We start from the raw sequence: 18,023 nt of genomic DNA on the forward strand, positions 1-18,023 counted from the left end.
GATTTAGGCGATTAACTGAAAGCTCTTTCAAGATACATTTCAGCAGGATCAACTCCAAAGGCTGTTCTGGAATATATGTGCACAAATAAGATTACCACCCTCTTTCCGATTGTTTTTGTTGCTCTGCATATACTTCTAAACACTTCCTGTAACAATTGCCAGTGGAGAACACAGCTTCTCCAAGCTGAAGTTAATAAAAACACTTCTATGCTCCACAATGACAGAGGAGAGGCTGGTTGGCCTTATAACCATCTCAATAGAACATGAGCTGGCCCAGACTGTGGACCTTAAGGAAACAGTTCAAATCTTTGCAACCAAGAAGACACAGAAAGCACCACTTTGATTATTCAAGCAGATAAAAATTCCAGTGTCTACTATGCAAACAAGAAAAGTTACATTTGCTGTTCAGGTGTTTGAAAGTTAAGTGTTACTTAAAATTTTTGAACAAGGCATTTTAAGTTGTTAGTTCTCCTTTATTGGTGTAGGTAGCAGAGCAGTACCATGAGAGGAGTAGAACAGGAAGAAGGCAGAATTGAGACCGTTCAAAGTTTTGGCCCAAGCGAAGGAGTGTCATTTGAGCTCCCTGCCTCAGGTGCCAAAATGTTGTGGGCCGGCCCTGACAACTATTGTTCATATATTGAGTGTCCACAAAATGGGGCATAGAGAATAATTTGATTAGTATTCCATTTCTGTTCCAAAAGTTGTTACAGGTCTCTTTGGCAAGGACAGGTCCATTCTGAAAATTGTGTGCTACTTCAGAGTTTGCCTCTATCAGAAGACGCGTTCACCTAAATTGGACTCAGTCACATTTTTTTCTTGACATTAGACATCATCACAGTAGGGTGGTCTTCAGAATCTGAAGACGTCAGTAATTTACTGTATGACGGGAACACTCATGAGACGGTACTTCAACCTGCCTAGCTATAAAAGGTGGTGTACTCACAACAAGCCTGTATAGAGAAAGTTCAAGTAGTATATGTAAATTGAAACAGCTGGAAAATTACAGATTTTCTGTACTATAAAAAAAAAATCACAATTAAGAAATGTAATCCCAAATCAGTCTAAAAAGCAAAAATAAAAAGAAATGAGAAACCAAATACCAACTCCTGTCCCCAAAATGGCTTTAGGGCCATTGAAACATTTCTTTTTAACGTTGACGCCTCCTCTTTGTTTGCTGCTCTGGGGATTAGCCCTTTCCAATGCTCCCTTCTGCCACTCATTTGCACACCCTGCCACCCACCCACCCACCCACACAGGGTATGCTCTCCCTTCGTGGCTTGGTCCTCCAGCCAAGTCACTATAGTCTTCCCCTTCCAGGGTTTCAGAGTCCTATCAGATGACTGTCACAGGCAGTCTTCTGCTCCACTGCCCATTCTGCATGTTGTCCCTAGCCGCTAGTAGGGGAACCCAGGCTGGGTTCTAGTCCAGCCCAGGTTCCAGTCCAGCCCAGGGACCTTGCAACCAATGTCTGCATTATCCCCAAGCTTTGCTACTACTTCACCTACAGCAGGCTCTCTCCACCCTCCTCCGGTAGACCCTTCTTTCATGGATAGCACCCTATAGCTTCTATTCTCTCCCTAGTTTCCACTTTTCCCACCAGTAGAGCATGACTGCAGGCCTCACGCTGTAGCCCCCTCTGGCCTCAGCTTCCAGCTTTTATACTAGCTGAGCCTGTTCCTCTCCAACTGTGCTCCATCTCCTATTAGGACTTACCTAGCCAGCTTAGTTCTCCCCAAGTGCGGCCTATTAGGTTAGTTAGCCCTTTCACAGCTACCTTAATACTTTCAGTGAGGGGTGAAATAAACACCCTATCACCCTATATGAAACGTTTCAAAATGAAGTAATTTTGAAACAAAACAAAAAATCCAAAATTTGAAAGCTTTCTTTGATCTAAATAAATTGTCAAAGTACATACAATTTTACACAAAAAAATTTTTAAAAGCTTTGACTGAAAACTGTTTTGATGAAAATTTTCCAATCACCTCTATACAGAAGAGAGAAAAAATACATTTTTCACACTGGCAATGTTCACACACTCTGCAGCATCCAATATTTGAATTTCCTGCCTAGTAGCTCCCAACACCTGGGGGCTCATACCACAGAGTTAATGTCATGTGGAAATCTAATATTTAAAAACAGGATTACCCTAAATATAGAACCAAAGGAAAAATGATGCAACCATAATAAATGCTGCTAGTTTTCCTCTCTCTCTCAGTATACTCACTGAAAAAGATGAGATTCATACTGTCAGCCGCAAGCCAGCTCCTTAGCTGGTGTAAATCAATGCAACTCCATTGAAGTCAATGGCTGTGCACAGATTTTGCACCAACTCAGGATATGGCCCTATGCCTCTCTTCAGGGTGAGGTTACATCAGGGACAGACTACAGCACCAGTGCCATCTTTGGACAAATTGTCTAATAATAAATTCCATTTCTGATGAGATGTACAATATTGCTCTATCATTACAGTGTTTAATTTTTATAACAGAATGACAAGTCTTATAATTATATTTTCATATTCATGATGCCAAGGCTATCAAAAAGCAGGTGTATCGGGAGAAAAAAGAAAAAGATTTAAGATGAGGCGATGTATTCTTCTGCAAGGTGTATCTGTCCTAGATAAGATGTTATACACTTTGCTAAAGATAATACGATACTTCTATGGCTATATATTGTGTATTCATAGGTAAGGCTATGATTTTGTAAAGGATATTTTTAGTAAGAGTCAAGGACAATGAACAAAAATTCACAGAAGCTGTAAGCCGTCCCTGACTTTTACTAAAAACATCCCTGACAAAATGGGGAGGGAGGAAGGTAGGTCCAGCACCCTGCCCCATGGCACACAGTGAAAGGGAGCTTCAGCCCCTTGCCCTACCCAGTTGCTGGGAGGGGGGTATGCCCCCTGCCCACAGGGGCTGGGGAGCACCAGGGAATCCCCTGCCACCCTGCAGGACTGGAAGCTGAGTGGGGGCATGGGGGTGGCTGGGAGCTGTGAGGAGTCCCCAACTGCGAGGCAGTGGCTGGACTGCTGCGGGGCCCAATGTCACAGAAAGTCATGGAATCCATGACTTTGACCTCCATGACATACATGTAGCCTTATTGATAGGGCAGACCCTCAGATGATATAAATTGTCTTCAATGGAGCTAGGACAGTTTGCAGCCAAGTCACTGCTGAAAATCTGCCCTATAATTCTGAGCATATGGCCATATGGATTGCCCAACCTAGAATTTGAATATACTTTTAGGCACCCACATTTGAAACTTCGGTTCTCTAAACAGCAAATGTGTATACACTAAATACTTTAGCTAAAGTTCTCCAACACACATAGTTTAAACACCCTCGGGGAAAAAAGTCACTTTACACACCCACAAATGGCCAGGGATCTGCAACACACACACACACACACACACACACACACACACACATCTCCCCTACCTCAATCCTGTTGGCAAACACAATGAAAACAAAAAAGAAATAAGAGATCAGACTCGTTTGACATAGTGAGGATTTTCCTGCTGTATGAAAGTACTCCTTCTTCCACTTGCAGTTTCCACATTCCCACTTGGATATGGAATCACCTTTATTTTATAAATTGCTAAAGGACAAGTGTGATGAACAAGAAAATATCTGCATTTTTTTTTATGAACAAGGTGCATGTATCTGCGTGTAGATCAAGAGGGAAGAGGAATGGGTAGAGCAGGGGTTCTTATGACCCCAGGAGTGGGGACCAAAGCCTGAGCCTGCCTGAGCCTCCCACTATCCTGGGTGGGGGGCCAAAGCCAGGGGGCCTGTAATCTGAGCCCCCCACCACCCAGGGTGGGAAGCCTTCGGTCTTCAGCTTTGGCGCCAGGTGATGGGTCTCAGGCTTTGGCCCCAGGCCCCAGCAAGTCTAACGCCAGCCCTGGTGACCCCATTAAAAAAGGGGTTGTGACCCACTTTCGGGTCCCAACCCACAGTTTGAGAATCACGGGGGTTGAGCAATCCAGCAGTAAAGGCAACATAATAGCCTAGATAAAGAACTTCCCAAGACAAACGAGGCAGGTTTATAACTGTGAAGAGATGACTCTTCGGCCCCAACCTTGGTAAGACAGCTCCTTTGCCAAGGCTGAAAAGAGAATCAAAGACAACACTAAAACATTAGATGATCCCAGGGCCTTAGACAAAGGTGGGGTTTTAAGAGAGTGGGTAGAGACTGCCCAGGAAAGTGCCAGCAAAACATTGACCAGGCTAACCAGGGAAAACACAGACAGACAGAGAGATAGCATGTTTTGAGCAGGACAGTGTTTCTCCCCAGCCAGAGATGGAGGTTAGCTGGGCTGAAGAAAACTTGCAGAAGCTGGCAAGGAAAGATTAGAGTACGAGTAAGACCCAGGCATACAAGGCTTTACATTGTACCTTTCAGTGAATAAATAAATAATGCTTTATTTTGAAGACTTTTTTGAGCCACTCCAAATCAAATTGGTGGTACAGCTCCCCACAGTGAAAGGGCTTAAAAGTGCCAAATGAAGTTGAGCCTGTTGCATTAACATGGTTGATAAATAGGTGCAGACACCCAAAGTCCAGTTCCAGAGTGGTTGGAACACGTGGTTCTGCCCAGAGAGGTGCAAGAAGTCAGGCCTGTCACTTAAGGAGGACTAACAGGGGTCTAAAGTGCAGTTCACCTGGTAACCATGACAGAAAGCACACAACCAATCTTTGTGTAACAGTTTAAAAATAATGTTTCTTAATTATGCATGCGTTTTTACTTAAGGAATTTTAAAAGCATGCAGTGACTTAAGTGGGAATTTGGGTTGCAGAAAGGTGGTGAAACTGATCCCAATGCACAGGGCCTAGAAAAGCCAGACTCAATTAATAGAACAAGAATAAGTGAAAGTACCTAGGAACATATCCTTGGGGGTGAGATCCCACAGCTCCAATCCATTGTAGGATGAGGAGTTTGCATAACTGAGTCAGAGTTTAAGGTGGTTTCAACAATCATTTATTCCTTGGTTTGAAAGATTTTGGTTCAACAGTTTTTAAACAAATTTCCAAAAGTGTGCAGCATAATATTTGTATCATAGCATCTTAGTTTGCAGCGGCAAGCAGAATGTTAAGTTTTACCATAATGTTCACTTCAGTTATGCAATACAAGTTTTTCCTCATTAGCGCTTTACAATAAAGCAGGGAACCTTAAAGAAAAAAAAAATTGACCTTACCATGATATAAGCACCTCACCAACGTATTGCATTCTAGGTGATAAGGTTTGTTCCCCCCCCCCCAAGACTCTCATTGTACAGCTATTGGAAACCTCTGAAGGGAGACATTAGTGCCATCCTTTTCCATTAAAAAAAAAGCCTAATTTATTCCAAATGTCATTTATTCAAATGTCAAGCATCACTGGATTTTTTTTTCTATTTGTAAAAAGATTTTTGTATTTCATAAGTAAGTGGAAAAATTACTAAAATATTTTGCTATATAGTACATAGTATAAAAAGGCATTGAAGTGTTTTCCAGCTGCCATTTAAACACTCGATGCAACTGTGTAGGAGTAAATATTTGGAGGTGGCTTTGCACTCCGATTACTACAGTTGTCCCAGCATGGCAGAGCTGCCACCAACAGAAGAAGTCCACCCAGCAGAACACAAAGTCCACTAAAGCAGAATGCAATGTCATATGTCTGTGTCCAGTCATATAACCAACCTGGAAAGAAAAAAAAATGAGATCAATGATATACAAATACTTCACGGTAGAAATGTATCGAGAATCATCATATTTGAATTCACAATATAACATCACAAACAGTATACACACACACACACACACACACACACACACACACACACACACACACACACTAAACCATGCAAAACAAAATCTAAAAACTGTTTAGCACAACATTAATATTTCATAATCATCTTTATATTCTCCTTACATTAGTCTAGTCAGCTGCAGAGAAATGTGTTGCAACTTTCTAAATATTCTAATTTCATCATTCTACTATTATCATAACTAATTAGAACTGACTTCAGTGTAACTGTATTTAAATTTGGTACTGAAAAAAATCTATAACAATTAGAATTTGACATCACTTAACCCAATAGCTTACCAACAATTGGTGGTCCAAGGCTATTTCCAAGTCCAGCAAAGAACATTAATACCCCATATGCATGTGCCAATTTCTCAATTCCCACAGTCTTTGTGGTTACATATGGAAAAATTGACCAATTCCCAGTGAGAAAACCTAAAATTCCAGAAAGTATTGCCAGTATAATGTAACTTTTTGCAAATGGAATTGCAACCAAGGCCACGCCAGTCATTATTAATGTAACAACATATAGGTATAAAGTATTAATCCATTTAATATCTGCTAGTACTCCTAAAACAAGTTTACCAACTGCAGTCATAATCCCTATAATGGAGATAAGAGGCATAACATATTCTTCTTCACTAATGTTTGAACTTCTTGCTACATCTTCCATAAGCAGTGAAGGAGGAAATCCACCAATGTCAAAAAGTAAGATGGCAATAAAAAGTGATGAGAATACTTTGTTTTTAAAAAGAAACAATGTTTCTTCCCAGTAGTTTAAATACAGTTGCCACTTCTTCTTTGCAAGTTGTCTGCAAAAGTATGTTTGTTCTACAACTTTCCGTTTATAAGTGTCTGTCTCTTTTGCATGTTTTGATATTAATCCATTCTTATTTAAAACACTATCCTGTTTGCATTCATGACTGGACATATTCACACATTTTTCTTCATTGTAGCCTTTTTCTAGGATGCTTGTATTTTCAACATTTTCTTTCTCGTGGTAAATCAAGTACTGATCTGCAACTTTTTCTAGGCTTGACTTTTCTGGCAAAGGGGAATCAGATAACTCCAAAGGTCTCATTAGACTGCCACATGCTAGTATATTTAGCGATAATGCACCAACTATTAGCAAACATCCATCTAGTCCATATAGTTCAATGAGTTCTCTTTGTAATGCTGCATATATAAAAAGTCCAACACTTGAACCTAGAAAAGGAAATAAGATCAGTGTAAGTTATTTCAGGAGGCTACCTCAGTTCTCCAATAGCAAGCTTTAACATTGAAGATACAGTGAAATAAAACCAACAGATACGGTCTTTCAAGGCAATTGCCATATTATATTAAGTATATGCATCATCATGGGTTGGGATTGTATGCAAGATAAAAAAAAATCTGGGTAGTATATACTGAAAAGGTGTCAGACAAGTATGGACTTTTAGGAGAAATAAGTGTAAAGTGGATTTCCTGGGGAATCCCTAGGAAGAGGTTAATGAAAATTACCCAATTCCCATTATGCAAATAAATTACCATGAAGAGAGTGTCTGCTGATTACCTGTTACAGAAGGCCACAATCAAAGCCTGAGTTCTATAAAGAAATGGCTGCTCTGCACAGCCATTGTGATAGTTACGGATTTAAGACAAATATGAACCTGTAACCATGGAGAAAACCCAGTTATGGGTTTTGAGGGAATAAAACCTACCACAGCCCTAGGTTGAGGGTGACCTCTGGTAAACTTTATCATGGATGTAGGTTTCTTTTCTTGTTTTAATAGGTCTTCTCTGTAATGCTTTTACCTTAAGAAAAATGTGCTTGCTTAGAAGGAACTGTGTGATAACTTATATTGTGGGCAATACACTGGTCACAGCCATCAGAAACAAAGCCTGTTTAGGCAGTCTGGCTTGCTGGGGATACCACAGTGTAAATCCAAGGAGTTGTGCCTTTTGAAGTTAAATTTTCTTTTTTTGACTATATGCTTGTAGTGAATGAAAACCCTTGCCACTTCAATATATCTAGAAACAACATATTGGGAGTAATCATGTCAACAAGGATTAATACGAGTTAAAAATACCAATATGAATAAAGTGTGAAATGAATGACTAGAAGAGTGTGAACTTGAAATTCAGTGTTTTTAAATAATGAATAAGAACTCGGCATAAGCACACCAGGTGCCCACCTTCCTCAGAATTTTTCCTCTGTGGTTTTGCAGAAGGAAGAAGAGGCTGTGGCCAAAGGCGTTCTATAGCTCAGAGTGACCAGTGGTGTGTTCCACAAGCGTGAATATTCAGAGGCAACATTCACAAATAATTGCTAAGCAGTCATTTTATACAGCCTTACCAAAGTAACCAAAATAACTATTTTATACCAAATCATCAAGCCAAATTCAGCCCTTGGTTTAAGTGAATGCAGCTTCACTACTCTCAATGCAGTTCCAACTACTTATACAGTGTTGAATCTGGTTGTTTGAATAAAATCAATGGGATGTTGTCATGTAAATTTGTTATAATATGGTGGAGAGTCTACTAATTTGGGGGGGGTTAAAAAAATTCTACAGAGTTATGACAAATATGAACAATTTTTATTGTACTACATTGGGGAAAATTTAGACAAATCCACAGAATTATTCTGTCTTCCACACATGACACGACCACCAAAAACAACCACAATTTTGACAAAATTAAATAAATAGTATGGATCAGATCATGCCCTGCCACAGTAAGACACTGGCGTGGGACAGTATTTAGACACTAGGTAGCAAGACTCCACATCTGGTCAAAACTGCTCCAGAAGGGGGCTCAGAGAAAAAGCCCACAGGGCCAGAGGTGGAATAATGCGCTCTCTCAACTATGCCCTGCTCTGCCCACTCCCACGCTGGCCTACTCAGTCTACAACCCCTTCTCTGTAAGGACCATGGACAATTCCAGGTGTCCAGAGGATGAATGGGACAGCGCTGTGTTGGAAACTGAGCCAAACTGTCTCAAGAGATCCACACTCAGCGGATCCCTTCCATGCACATATTTAAATAGCGTGGTTTGTGCTATTGACTTCAAAGCTTTTTAAAACAAATGAAAACAAAAAAACCCAAACAAACTTTTCAGTGTGTCTAAAGTCAAAGCCAACTAGGAAAATTTCCATTTAAAACTACAGCTTTGCTAATTGTCCCCTAATAAGTTCAGACAAACAGCAATTCTAATTACAAACAAATGGGTTACATTTTATTCTAGAGCATCATTTCTGTTATTTTGCACTACCATTCACTGCTATATAGACTGTTAAAAAAATTTATGTTTATAATTGTTGATTTTGTGATGTTCTTATTGACCACATTTTGGCTTTGTTAAAGATATTTTTGACTAATTCTTTCCAATTCTTCATTAGTCACTAATATCAGCAGTAAGCAGTTTAGGACATATTACAAATCTCTAGTTTATAAATTATATTTTAAAAAACATACCTGTTGAAATCAAACCAAGTGCAAGGCCTCTGCGTTTATCAAAATACTGACAGGTGATGGTTACTGTTGCTGTATATAATAAGCCACAGCCAAGCCCTAACAAATATAGGAAGTTTATCAAAGCATAAGGCATCCTGTATAACTTTGTACATAGTTTACCTTTTAGAAAATTCAAAAAAAAAAAAAACCCTAATACTTGACAACATTCAATTGAAACATGTAGAGCAGTATCATTAATGAATATAATTAAAGATTGGATGTGAAAGATCAACCTATAAGTACAATCTTAGGTCTACATTCTTGTTTCCCTCAAGTTACCTTTATTGTTTGTTTTCCTTACATCAGAGAAATTCATATTTATAAAAAAATGTATCTTTCTATCAAGATTTAAAAACAGAAACAACAAACCAACCAACCACCACCAGACTTCTGAATTTTAAAGACTTACTTTCAAAGCACAAGCAATACTTTTTAATCACATAGCATAAATTTGTTTGGCATGTATCTCCAGATCCAACTAATTGCACAGACCAATAATGCTCTTTGTATGTTTTCTTAGTCTATATCACAACTACCTTAATTTTGAACATACATAGCCAGACTGTCTAAAGCTACTCCTGCCATTTTCTAAAATGATAGTTATTTTTCAAGACTATTACACTAAAAGGAGCCTAAATATGAAACATCAGTATTAATCTTCCTGTTTTTCATATGAATCAGAGAGTCTACCAATGACTACTGCTTCATTGGCTTCCATCCAAACAGCTGTAATGACGGATTTTCCGAATTACTGGGATGGCTAATTGTGCGCCAGGTAGTTTAAGATTATAATACTAATCCAACCATTATCAAATAGGAATGCATCCCTCCTTTGTTTTACTCTACATCGGACTATTTCAAACAGAGTGGCTGGTTGCTAGCTAGTTGGAATACTGCAATTTCATGCAACACTAACTTCAATTCAGTTACATGAAGAACACGTAAGGTAACCATTCATTTATTTCCTAATGATTTCTGGTTTGTTAACTAAAATTAATCAACAGCTATTCCTCTACTACATGATTCCTTGTAAGCTTTTATTCTTACAAATTTACAACAACTTCACAGCTATGGGAGAAAGCTTGAAGAAAGCAGGTTAATAGACAATATGAACCTTCTTCCACTACTAATCAGCAATTTCTAAGGAAAGGTAATAACGTTAGGTTTGAGACTAATCTTCTGAGGAGTCCTCAAAATCCTTCATGCTTCTTGTATTTGGCAGTATTGTAACATAATCCATCAATTCTTAACACAAACAGTTCTCTATTCCTTGATAAGTAAGGCCCAAATCCTGCAGCTGCAAATGTGCAGCAGAACCCTGTGCCCACACGTAGCCCTAAAGTAAGAACTGCTTACATGAGTAAGCATTTACAGAATTTGGTTGTTATTCTGAAAACAGCCTTTATACAAATTCAACATTTAGTTTCTGAATGATTAGTCTCAATATGAACAGTGAAATTTCTTACCAACAATAATTCCATATGAAAAAAACAGAAAATATATATTCGGTGCAAAACTGCTCATCATCAGGCCCCCAGCCACCATAAAACCACTGAAGATTGTCACAGGTCTTGCTCCAAAATAAGACACACATGCACTACAGACAGGACCTACAGGGAAGGGGAGGGAAGATAAGAAAATAGCTTTTAAAGATCAGTTCCAGTAAAAAAAGAACTCAAAAGGTTTTTTTTTCCAGTAATATATTTGGTGTAGTTCTTTAAAACTGTTCAAGATCCTAATGGTACTATAATCTTCAATACAATACATCATAAATCTACAATATCACATTGCACTTGCCTGTATTATACATTCTTGACAGTTTCACTCAAATGGTACTGAATGATACCAGGAAAATAGGAACATTCTATTTTACATCTTTAATGATATTTTAGAAAAGCCTGGTGCTATAATCATAAAACATAGAACATTTAAAAACATCAAGCTGGGTTGTGTTTTTTTTTGTTTGTTTGTTTTTTTTTTTGTTTTTTTTGCAGTGTTGTTGTAGCCATGCTGGTCCCAGGATATTAGAGACAAGCTAAGCAACACAGAGCTCTTCTTCGGGTCCTGAAGGGCTTGTCTCTTTCACCAACAGAAGTTGTTCCAGTAAAAGATATTATCTCACCATGTCTCTCAATTATTAAATTTTTCCTTACATTCATGGCAACAGTGCCATCTGGTGCTTCCACTAAGAAAACATCTACTGTATATTACTTTTCCCCCAAACCTTTCAGGAAATGAAAGGCTGACTACAAATAGCTTTTTCTTATCAAAATAGGCTATAAAAAGTTATAAAAAGCTTTTCTGATATTTTAAAACCGGCATAACATAAGGGATTTAGAGCAGACCACAGCTGTGGGGCGTTGTAGCCAAATTAGTCTAGAACAGTGATCATGAAGCATAAAGCATAATTTCAAAAGTAATATAGTAAGTAGAACATTAAAGTAGAGGGAGTTAAAAGTCAGATACATGAGTAAGCTGCTGTCTGTTACAGGCAGGGAAATACAAAATTGAAAACAGAGGCATATGCAAGTATCTGAAATAATTCCTAGCAGCATCACCATACACCTCTAAGTCCCACTAAATAAGCCTCCTTCTCCCACACATCTCCCTCATCTTTCCCATAGAAGAGGAGACTACAGCACAGAACTTTCATTTAAAAATAAAAATAGAGGCAGGGACTCGCATAGTTCAGGGAAATTGCACTGGCCTTTCCCTTCTATGGCCCAGCAAGGGCAACCACTGTAGGCTCCTGGTTTCTCTGCTGTCACCTTTCTTGGGTGGAGACACACCTCTCTCTCCAACTAGGGTTTATCCAGGCTGAACAGCTCCCTGCTGAACGGAGTGCACAAGCAAGACAGACTGTGCTTTGCTTTCTCAGAGGCTACAAAAGATTAATTGCCCACAGTTGTAAGTTACCACACGGCTCTTTATAAGTCAGCACATTTATTCTTAAAGTTAAAGCATTATAGAAAAAACATTAAAAGCAATAAAAAGAACCTGCATGTGTGATCATAAGCTTACCAGAATAGTAATAATACTTGTAACTAGCAGTGGCCTTGAGCTGCAAAATTCAAACTCCTATCTGAAATTCCTAAGTTTGGAAGTCTTCAGAACCAGGTTTTTAGACTGGCAAGTTTTAGAGCCAGTGGCCATTTGAGAAGATCAAACTTCATAGTTAAGGATATTTTGATCAGGTCCATATCCAAATTGTAATTCTCCAGAAGTACTTCTATATAGAAAATGGCAGTCTAGTAGATTACTACTGTACTAGATGACATTTGTCAAGCTGGTCATGCTTATGTTAAGGGGAAACATGAGGAATTCCCAGAAGATGGGCATTAAGGCAAGATGGGTAAGATAAGGTAAACAGCAGTTGGAAATTGGTGCAGGTGGGAACAAGCAACTGGGAACGTGAGCCAAGCTTTTGGTACGGTTAGCAGCAGTACTGGCACAGGCACAAATGGTTCTGGGAAGCAGGCTAGGATGGAGAACAGATCTGGCAACAGGAGAGAACCATAGGTCAAGTGAAAAGCAGGTCAGAGCTTTTGCTTCTAAAGAAGTTGTTAGTTTTAGGACTCTTCAAGGCGGTTTAGATCAAGGCTCTATCCAGGCAAGGGATAAGAGGAAAAAAAAAAAAAAAAAAAAAAAAAAAGAGTTAGTGGAGGAAATAAGAAGCTTGATTGTGGAGGTTGGTTATTTTGATTTTAGAAGAGGTAAGGAAGCTAGTGAGAAGTTTAACCTTGCTGCTTGTCAAGGGGAACAGTAACAATCAGCATATTGTGAGGATGAAAGTTCTGCAGTACAATTAGTGAGGGCAAGTGCTTGAAGTGTTAAGTTGTTGCAGATTCTTGAGATTACTAGACTGGCAAATTAAAATTGATGTGTTTCTTAAAACCACAAGATTTAAAAAAACAAAACAAAAAAACACCACAGGATGTCTGTGTGTTACATAAGAAGTTCTGCTACACTAAAAACATTAGGCAGGGATAACAATTCCATTGAGCAGAAGGAAGGATCTGCACTCTTTCATTCTCTATTTCTTGGTCAGTATCCTGTGAACAAGAGAAACAGCTCCTCCTCTTTTTATGAAGGGACTCTCCAAATTCCAAGACATCCTTTTTACAAAACTTCCTAGTACAGGAAAAGAAAAGTGAAGCCTGAAGATACAAACATGTCAAATATTCTACAATTCCTGCAAGATGCTGTGGCCCTAGGTTTAGGAGCCTATTTCTTAAAGGTCCATTTTTCAGGAGTGTTCTAAATTTAGATGCTGAATCTTTTAATATTTCACATCCCCGAATTCTCACATTTCAGAGAGCAGTTAAACAGGTCAATCTCCTAGATTATCCATCTCTCTGGAAGTGGATTTAAATTTGGTTTATTGGCTTCTTCTTTTCCTATTTTTAAAGCCTTGCACACAAGATACCTACTTTTTGTTAATAAAAATATGATTTCTGGCAGCCATTATCTTTGACAAGAGAGTTTCAGAGATAACAGTACTCTCCATGGAAGAATCACTCAGCGACCTTCACCAAGATAAAATAAATCTCAGACAAACTCATTCCTTCAGTAAAATAATCTCTCCATGGCTCTTTAGTAGTAATTTCTTCACATTTGCTAAACATCTGCAAGACAATCTTTGGCATAAGCTTGATGTCAAAAGATTTATAAATATCTGCCTCAAACAGATAAGAAATAGTTCCTCACTTTTTATTTCTTTCCATCCAAATTAAGGACCTTAAATCACCTATAATTAACTAAGGCAAAAAGCCACATCAGAGATCTGCAATGCAGCCATCAAACTCCACCTTCACAAGACACTACTACTTAGATCTTTTGACCACTGCAGACAGAGTCTTTGCAGGCAGAAGCTTCAGTTGATGGGTCCCTAGACAATTATTCTTCTACACAGGCAGCAGGGCTTCACCCTGCCTTGCAGACTATCAATACTAACATCTCCCTCTCTTCCCTTTCTCAGCATTGCTATTTTTTGTTTATGATGATTTAGCAGAAATCATCATGGATAAAAATCAATGATTTTAAAAAAATTGATTGTTTTTCCTCAAAAAGCATTTTATTAAAAAAAAAAATCTAAAGATAAAGATATATCTGAGCTATAATGTCTCATCATGGAATAGGGATTATAAATTCTATAGTATGAGACACTATATGCATGTATTGTTTAAGAAAAGTTTTGTAAATAAAATTCATGGATTAGGAACCAAATCTTATGGGGTTCCAGGGGCTTCTGTATAGATTACTTAGGTTAATCTTTCTATCTACCCAATGGGACTCGGTGCTCAGTCTAGAAGATACCATCAGAGATGCTTAGTTTTGCAGTTCTCAAACTGTGGATTTGTCTCTCCAAAGATAACATGCTTGTTAACAGCAAAAATGTTTTAAATAAAATATACAGAGGTGAGAAACAACAGACCTCAATCCTATGATCCCTCTGCAAATTTGTGTACACAGTCAATCCCTTACCTCTCTCTAAAAGTGCAAAGTTTCAAAGAGTTCAGTGAATTGAAGATTGTTGGGGGCGGAATAGATCTGGACAAAGATGAAGTCTGGAGATAAATGTGAGAAGGGAGGGACAGGCAGTAGAAACAAAAGTGAAACTGTTTGAGCAGCATATTCCAGAAGTCTTGAGGACTTCCTTAGTGTAGCCTTCGCTCATTTGAGATCTACCATACCATTCTCTCACTAGAAGGGAAAACCTATAATGGCAGCAGACTGTGAGACACCCCCAGTTTGGGAATATTTTAATGAAGTTCCTCATCTGTGAGTAAGACAGGCATGCGTGCAAAATGCAAACACTGCAACACAGAAACGCAAGGCCTGGTTGCCCGAATGAAACATCATGAGAAAAGTGTTCCTTCTCATGAGGAAGCTGTGTTGAAGATGATGAAAGGAACATGTCTGAACATGCAGGGACTTCAGATTGGTAAACTTTTTATTTCATACTTCTTAAGGACTGCTTATCTTCCTTCTGGACTATTCTTGAATTCTGATGTTTGAGCAAAAAAAAAAAAAATATACAATAGTTACTCTATGGTACTATCATTTTAGATGCAGTTGTGATTTAAAAAAAAAAGTGAAATAGGCAGATCTTCCTTTTACAATTTCACCTTTAAAGTAGTACTGAGTGTCAGTGAACGTAATGAGTAATACTAAATGAGCAGTATGGTAATAATAATTAAATAACTGCATTGACAGCTGCAGCAGCACAGGAGCTAGCAAACAGAGCTCTAAACAGGGGAGTTTGAGTGGGAGTTCTGTTGGAGGAGAAGGTAGCTGTACTTGGTTTTGTATTTTTAGTATTTGTGTGTGTGTAGGGGCTTTGTGCTGGGAGAGCAGCTGAGCCCTGATTAGGGGGTGGGGCTTCTGACTAGGGGTCCTATAAAGGTAGCCAGCCAGTCAGGGAGCGGCACAGACAGCTGCAGCAGCACTGGAGCTAGCAAACAGAGCTGTAAACAGGGCAGTTTGAGTGGGAGGTTGTATTGTGGTGCTTGTTTGGGGTTTGCTTTTGCGGGGGGGGGGGGGGGTCTTTTTGGTGTGGCTTGTGTTTCCCAGATTAACAGGACTTAGGTGGGAAGGCGATGACAAATACGGAGGCAGCTGTGGGAGTGACTCCTGTAGTGGAAGACACATTGAGGAGGACTATATGGATGATGATGGATGTGGAAGCTGTGGTATGTACATGATCCTGGAGGGGGGAACCGGTAAGAGTTTTTTCTGCATGAAATGCTGTCTGATAGAGCTGATGGAGGAAAAGATCCGAGGTTTGGAGATGCAGGTGGAAAGTCTTGTTGAGTTTAGGAAGGGGTTTGAGCAGATGATGGAGCAAAGATATGAGGTATCTGAAGGGAAAAGCTCCGACTTACAGATGGAAGCAGGGCTGGGGAATTTTGAGGGGAGACTGGGTGAGGAAAGTGGTCAGTGGAAGTATGTGACTAAAAGAACCAGGCAGAGGAAAAGACGGGCTAGTGAAGGAGAAATAGAGTTTAGGAATAGGTTTGCAGAGTTGGAAAATGAAGGGGCTCAGCAGGTACTTGTTGAAGGTGGAAGGGTAAGGAAGAAGAGAAGAGAAGCTAGTCCTATAGGAAAAGCTGAAGAATCAAGGGAGACTACACCAAATATGAGCCCCAGGAGGATACAGGATGGGTTCAAGAAGATTATAAGGGAAAATAGGAATGGAAAGAACTTTTAGCCAGAGGGAATGGGGAGAGACTGGCGAATAGTACAGTCACCAGGAAAAGGCAGGTCTATGTGATCGGGGACTCTTTATTGAGAAGAATAGACAAGCCTGTAACTAGAGCTGATCCAGAGAATAGAAGGGTGTGCTGTCTTCCGGGTGCTAAAATACGGGATGTAGACCTGAGGTTGAAAAGGATCCTAAAGGGAGTGGGAAAGAATTCCCTAATTATCCTTCTTGTGAGAACAAATGATATGGCTAGATTCTCACTGGAAAGTATTAAGGGAGACTATGCTAGGCTGGGGAAGACGCTTCAGGAAATTGAGGCTTGGATGATCTTTAGCGGGATCCTTCCTGTTCCTAGAGAAGGGCAACAAAGGTGTGACAAGATTATGACTGTCAGATGGCTTAGGCAGTGGTGCTATAAGGAGGGCTTTGGGATGTATGGCCACTAAGAGGCATTCATGGACAGAGCACAGTTCTCTCGGGATGGACTTCATCTGAGTAGGGAAGGAAATAGACTTCTAGGATCGAGGCTGGCACAACTGATAAAGAGAGCTTTAAACTAGGAATTAGGGGGAGATGGATGGGAGATGTCCAGGAAATCTCCACGCCAGATTTTAGCATTGAGAGGGAAGACAACGAAGTAAGAAAGGATACAGCCGTGGGTAGGAGAATGTATACAAGGAGCGAGGGCGGTGTGGATACTAGTCTCATAGGTTATACTGGCTGTAGAATGACTGTGCCTAATAGGGTACAAAATGTGAGTGAGGCCAAACAGCAAAAATTAAGATGTTTATACACCAATGCGAGGAGCCTAAGTAACAAAATGGAGGAACTAGAGCTACTGGTGCAGGAAGTGAAACCAGATATTATAGGGATAACAGAAACATGGTGGAATAGTAGTCATGACTGGACTACAGGTATTGAAGGGTATGTGCTGTTTAGGAAAGACAGAAACAAAGGTAAAGGGGTGGAGTAGCATTGTATATCAATGATGAGGTAGAATGTAAAGAAATAAGAAGCGATGCAACGGATAAGAGTCAGTCTTGGCAAAAAACACATTGGGGAAGAAAACTAGTAAAGCCTCTCCTACGATAGTGCTTGGGGTGTGCTATAGACCTCCGGGATCTAATTTGGATATGGATAGAGCCCTTTTTAATGTTTTTAATAAAGTAAATACTAATGGAAACTGCGTGATCATGGGAGACTTTAACTTCCCAGATATAGACTGGAGGACCAGTGCTAGTAATAATAATAGGGCTCAGATTTTCCTAGATGCGATAGCTGATGGATTCCTTCATCAAGTAGTTGCTGAACCGACTAGAGGGGATGCCATTTTAGATTTAATTTTGGTGAGTAGCGAGGACCTCAGAAGAAATGGTTGTAGGGAAAAATCTTGGTTTAAGTGATCATGAGCTAATTCAGTTCAAACTGAATGGAAGGATTAACAAAAATAAATCTGCAACTAGGGTTTTTGATTTCGAAAGGGCTGACTGTCAAAATTAAGGAAATTAGTTAGGGAAGTGGATTGGACTGAAGAACTTGTGG

General features: G+C 39.4%; 1 protein-coding gene across 20 annotated transcripts in view; it reads right to left on the bottom strand.

Annotated features, from left to right (window-relative positions):
- Window positions 1–4,963: 4,963 nt before the first annotated feature.
- SLC16A9 (solute carrier family 16 member 9) overlaps window positions 4,964–18,023 on the bottom strand; it is a 43,314-nt gene continuing 30,254 nt past the window's right edge. For 18 of the 20 annotated variants that reach the window (XM_043519014.1, XM_043519031.1, XM_043519020.1 and 15 more), the window contains 4 exons: window positions 10,744–10,887; window positions 9,239–9,334; window positions 6,087–6,992; window positions 4,964–5,680 (listed from right to left, as the gene is read on the bottom strand). In XM_043519014.1, coding sequence (XP_043374949.1) covers window positions 5,502–5,680; window positions 6,087–6,992; window positions 9,239–9,334; window positions 10,744–10,887 — 1,325 coding nt within the window. In that variant the 3' untranslated portion in view covers window positions 4,964–5,501. The remainder of the gene's footprint in view (window positions 5,681–6,086; window positions 6,993–9,238; window positions 9,335–10,743; window positions 10,888–18,023) is intronic. The other 2 variants (XM_043519025.1, XM_043519026.1) reach the window with 2 other exon arrangements.

Source organism: Dermochelys coriacea, chromosome 7 (assembly GCF_009764565.3).
Source record: "Dermochelys coriacea isolate rDerCor1 chromosome 7, rDerCor1.pri.v4, whole genome shotgun sequence".
NCBI lineage: Eukaryota > Metazoa > Chordata > Testudines > Dermochelyidae > Dermochelys > Dermochelys coriacea.